The 5,062-nt window shown below is 45.1% G+C and overlaps 1 protein-coding gene across 1 annotated transcript; it reads left to right on the forward strand.

Moving 5' to 3' along the window:
- Window positions 1-1,390: 1,390 nt before the first annotated feature.
- LOC105061183 (uncharacterized membrane protein At1g75140) lies at window positions 1,391-3,669 on the forward strand. The gene has a single exon (XM_010945155.4). It carries the CDS (start codon window positions 1,577-1,579, stop codon window positions 3,350-3,352), a length of 1,776 nt encoding a protein of 591 aa, XP_010943457.1. The 5' UTR covers window positions 1,391-1,576; the 3' UTR covers window positions 3,353-3,669.
- Window positions 3,670-5,062: the final 1,393 nt, after the last annotated feature.

Consider the following 5,062-nt stretch of genomic DNA (forward strand, 5'->3'; position numbering starts at 1 on the left):
GAAAATTGGGCGCAAGGTTTTCAGTGTGTTCCCTAGGGTTTCAGCTGGGGTTGGGAAGTGAGAAGGTGAGCTACGAGTGTCGTGAGCTCACCAAATTTTAGAAAGATCTTCAACATTCTCTCAACCACGTTTGCTGATGATCTGGAGTTCGAAGAATCGACAGACATCGATCGAAGGAGTTCGATCAGCATCGCCGTCGAAAGGATCTACAACAAGCTAGCACCCGTAAGGAGCTGATCAGATCGGGAGCCTCGTGTGGACGATCCGCAGAGGCCAGACGTGCTGTGTGGCTGTATCGTGATGATCAGACTCTCTCGACGGTGATCAGATTGCGGCGATCTACTACCCGCACAAAGGTATTATGTTCTGAACACATTACATAAAGTGTTTACTATTCAAATTCGAATTTCAAATTTAAATGCATGCATGCTGTATATCATATTTAGATCCTAGTGTAGGGTAAACACATGTTAATTAATTAATTAATTAATATTTTGCTGTAAAATTATAATTTTGAAAAAATTTTAAAATTATCATTTTACCTCTGCACTGAATTTCACTTCATGCACATCTTCGACGGAGCATCGGCGAACTGACGACTCCGACTCTTCATCAATCGATTGGACAAATGTCATTGACTTATGACTGGTGATCGATGATACAGCAGAATCATCAACTGACGTCGTGCCTACTACCAACATACATCGGCTAATATGCTCAATATACCATAACCATCACGAACGGTTACCGGTCGCACATCACGACGTCATAATTAAAAAATTAATGACCCACTACGTGATTATGGCCGATGATTTAGTGCCATAAAAACGGGACCACATCCAACGGTTACAAAAATCTCATTTATAAAAGAGATAAGAAAAACAGAATTGGTAAGCCACTTTGGACCAGAATTCTACTATTTTAAATATTGACATATACTGTTATCAAATTCTCTCTCTAACTTAAGCATCGGAGGATCTCCATCGGATACAAATCCATCAGTGCGGATATTATCTTGCAAGTGTTCGTTTTCGGTACAGACGATGGAAGTTGATCATAATAAAATCAAAAATATTGCATGGGTTATTGTTCATTATCAAATGCCCGACAATTGATTGCAAAATTGAACAATCAAATTCAAACTTCAAACAATGTACCACGGAAAAAAAAGAAAAATCAAGCCGGAGAGGATCCATCAGCATGTCTCCATGTTTGAGTAACCATCATACAGATTTGGATACACAAGAATCAAAGTCCGAACCCGTTAGTAGTCAAATCGCCAGATCTTGAGAGGGTCCCACCAAAAGAAAATGGTGAAAAACAAAAAAAACGGCCACGTTTCTTCGTTATCTTTGCTGCCGTCTTGCCTACCACCTGCCCACCAAAAAGACCCAGATGTTAACCCACTTGTCCACCCACACTACCGCCCATCCTCTCCGCCGACTCACGAGCTCTCAGAAATCCCACCACCTGCCCACCTCCTACCCCCGTCCTCCTAAAGCCCTAATTTCTTCCCCAAATTGCACGTAATTTGTCGAATTCTGAGAAGAACTCGGCAAAATCCTAGCTCCAAATCATGGCTTCCCCCTCCAAAGGCGACGCCTTTCTCCTTCTCCTTCTCTCCCTCCCTCTCGTCGCCACCCTTGGCGGCGAAGAATCTCCCCTCGATCGCCACGAGTCCCAGCTTCGCCGCCTCGAAACCCTTGTCCAATCCCTCTCCGCCACCGTCTCCCGCCTCGAATCCTCCCTCTCCCACTGCTCCCCACCGCGATTCGACGCCGCGACATCGGCGGTGGAGGACGGCGGTCGGCCGCCCGGTGTGGCGGTGACCAAGCACAAGCCGTTGTGGTCGGAGAGATTCCATTTCGCTGCCGCCGCCCGGCTGGAGTCCGACCCCACCGTCGTAGCTGCTCTCCCCTACCTTGACCTCGAGGGCGTCAGCAAGTACTTCGCTGTGGGGGACGCCCGCGGGCGGACCTACGTCTTCTCCGCCGCCGGCGACGTCGTCATGGAGCTCCCTGCGCCGCCATCTGGCGCCACCGTCACCGCCATGCTCTGCTACTTCTCCTCCCGGCGGAATGAGAGCTTCCTCTTCACCGGCCACGGTGACGGATCCATCGTCGCGCACCGGCTCTGGAAATCGGCTGCCGATGGCGATGGGTGGCTGACGCTCAACCTCGGCAGCTCCCGGCCGTTCGTCCGTGGAGGCCGGGAGCTGGACTCGCCGCCGGTGACCGGCCTCGAGGTCCACCAAATTGGGCGAACAAGGTACATACTTGCATCAGATATCAGCGGGAGGATCAGGGTCTTCACTGAGAATGGCTCTCTCTACGGCACTGCCATTGCCTCGAGCCGGCCGCTTGCATTTGTGAAGCAGAGGCTTCTCTTTCTCACTGAAACGGGTGCCGGCTCATTGGATTTGAGGACGATGGCGGTGAGGGAGACCGAATGCGAGGGGATGAATGGTTCCATTGCCAAAAGTTACTCCTTTGATGTCTCCGAGAGGTCGAAAGCTTACGGCATTACCGCCGGAGGTGACCTCATTTATGTCCTGCTACTCGGGGACTCCTCCAATCTCAAATGCCGGGTCCGGGCTATAAGGAGGTCGGAGATCGATCGGCCGGTCTCGATACAAACCATCAAAGGGTATCTTCTTGTTGCGAGCGAGGAGAAGGCCTTTGTGTACAACATATCTTCTCCATATCATGGTAGGGTTGGAGCCCCTAGGCCTCTATTCTTCACGGCGCTTCAAGAGATCAAGTCTCTCTTCTTGAATTCTCCTGCTGCTGTGAATGAGTTGTCATCTGGGATGCCTTTGATAGCCGCCGACCGTGAAAAGCTCATGGTTTTGGGGCTCAGAGATGGCTACATCGGGATATACCGGTCTAATTTCCCAGTGTTTAAGTTGGAGAGCAATGCTGTTATCTGGAGTGGTCCTGCTTTGGTGTTCCTCCTGTTTCTGATATTGATATGGCAGTTTTATGTGAAGAAGAAGGACTCTTTGGGGTGGATGCCGGAGGAGTCATTGGATTCCTCTTCGGCATCGGCTTCAGGCAGTCGTCTGGTTCCTGGGACTGGTGACAGAGGGTATGTGGATGCTTCAAGGGATGCTGGTCTTGGGGAGCTGAGAGGAGGTGGGCGTCGAGCTCCGGCGAGAAGATATGTGTCTCCTCCTCCTCCTCGTTACGCCGGAAGAGCAGGGATTTCTTTTAGGACAAGCTCAGGGGATCCCAGTTACAGGGGTCCTGCAGACTTGAAATATAGAGGACAGAATTTAGACACTACTGGGCTTCCCAAAAGAAGAGAGCCCCTGTTTTCTAACAGTCAGATTACAGGTGATCGCATAGATTGATGTTTACCTAATAAACTGGTGACTAGTTTTATTTTCCTTGCTCGCAGTCAGATTACAAGTGCTTCCCAAATTTTTGACCTTGGCCAATTGAGCTTTCATCTTCTAAGGGTTGTAAAACCCTCGAGCATTTTGTTGTAACACGAGTTTTAGATGAAGAAATTACACTGCACAAATAAGGAATAAATCAGACAGGTGAGTAGTTTATTTTCCTTGCTTACATAGAGTGATGGGTAACTTTGTGTTGCCTCAGCTTGTATTGCATAACATTTATGAACGGAATACATGAACATATGAAGGGTTACAATTTCTATTTTCGATGACCTATTTGAACATTAGAGAGAATGATATGATTCCTCTATGGGGAATATTCACAAGAAAAAGGGGTTGTTATTACTTGTTTTTCACATTTTTTCTACATTTTTTTCACATTTCTTGTCCCTTGACAAATGGTGATTTAGTTGGCAAAAGGTGGAAGTATTAATTAAAACTAAGGTATGTTTCAGCACCAGTAATTGTTATATGTAATTTTCCACTTCCAAAGCTCAATGCTCTATCATGTGTTCGTTGAGTGCTAGCTGCCTTCCAAAGGATATCATTTCCCCATTTCATTCGTTGCTTGGTGAGCATGCAAATGTGTAACGTTGGAGCATCCTGCGGCTAAAATTTTTCTTTTTAGGTCTGATATTGTTGATCTTGATGTGGAGCCGTTGCTGTATGAGCAGGAGGTTTGCTTCAACAATGCCCAACCTTTTTTTTTTTCTTTTTTTTTTAATATAGATAAATATTGTGGTATAAAAGAGAGGGCATCATTAGTCTCATATTGATTGTGAGCAAAGAGAGATTCTGATTTATGTAAGAAGAGATCATCCATATCACATACGGTGTCTTTTAAAGGATAAAATAGTAGGTTTCATGAATCAAAATGAATAATAATGAATAATACTTCGTAAAAACAAGATACATAGGATAAATGTAAGCTCTTTTATAACATTAATTTTCCCAGGGTTTTTGGCTACCTACAAACCAAAATCCATACTCAGGACAATGGAGTTAGCTTCATGTTTTGTCTACAAATCAAAATCCAAACTCAGGATAATGGAGTTAGCTTCATGTTTTGCATGATTCCCAGCAACGGAAGAAGAGGAAAGGCTTCAATTTTTTTTTTTGGTGGGGGGGGGGGGGGTGTTATTAGTTCTTAAGTTCAAATTCTATCAAATAAATAAGCTTTTTTTTTTTTTTTTAACGCTACTAGTGCTTAAGTTCGATGTTTTATCAAATAAATAAGCGCTAATAGGCTTCAGTTAAATATAGACTTAGTTTTTCGTAGGAATAAATAGTGGAGAAAGCTCGCAAGAGCTAGCGAACAGTATTGGTTTGGTATGTCTATACAAAGTTATGTTGGTAATGTAGTATGAGATTCGGTGAAAGTTTTCTAGTTGTCTCCTCTATACTTAAGGCTCTGTCGGTAATTTATGTTAGTAAAACAGTAGGATCGCTGGGCCTTCATTGTTAGGAAAGTGATATTATTGGCCTTTTCGAGTTTGTTCCCCAACCCACCAACCATTCAAGCGAGCATCGCTCTACTCAGTGCTATTGTGGAGCCTTAATGTGATACTATCTTTGTTATTATACGTGCTTAGAAGATCATGTAACCTGCTTAGGCCCTTTGGCCAAGCTTTTAGAGTGGCTCTTTTTGATCCTCCAAAAATA

The sequence above is a fragment of the Elaeis guineensis genome, chromosome 11 (genome assembly GCF_000442705.2).
Source record: "Elaeis guineensis isolate ETL-2024a chromosome 11, EG11, whole genome shotgun sequence".
Taxonomy (NCBI): domain Eukaryota; kingdom Viridiplantae; phylum Streptophyta; class Magnoliopsida; order Arecales; family Arecaceae; genus Elaeis; species Elaeis guineensis.

Excerpts from the sequence above, each read along its gene's own strand:
- LOC105061183 (XM_010945155.4), top strand. The coding sequence starts at position 1,577 with ATGGCTTCCCCCTCCAAAGGCGACGCCTTTCTCCTTCTCCTTCTCTCC.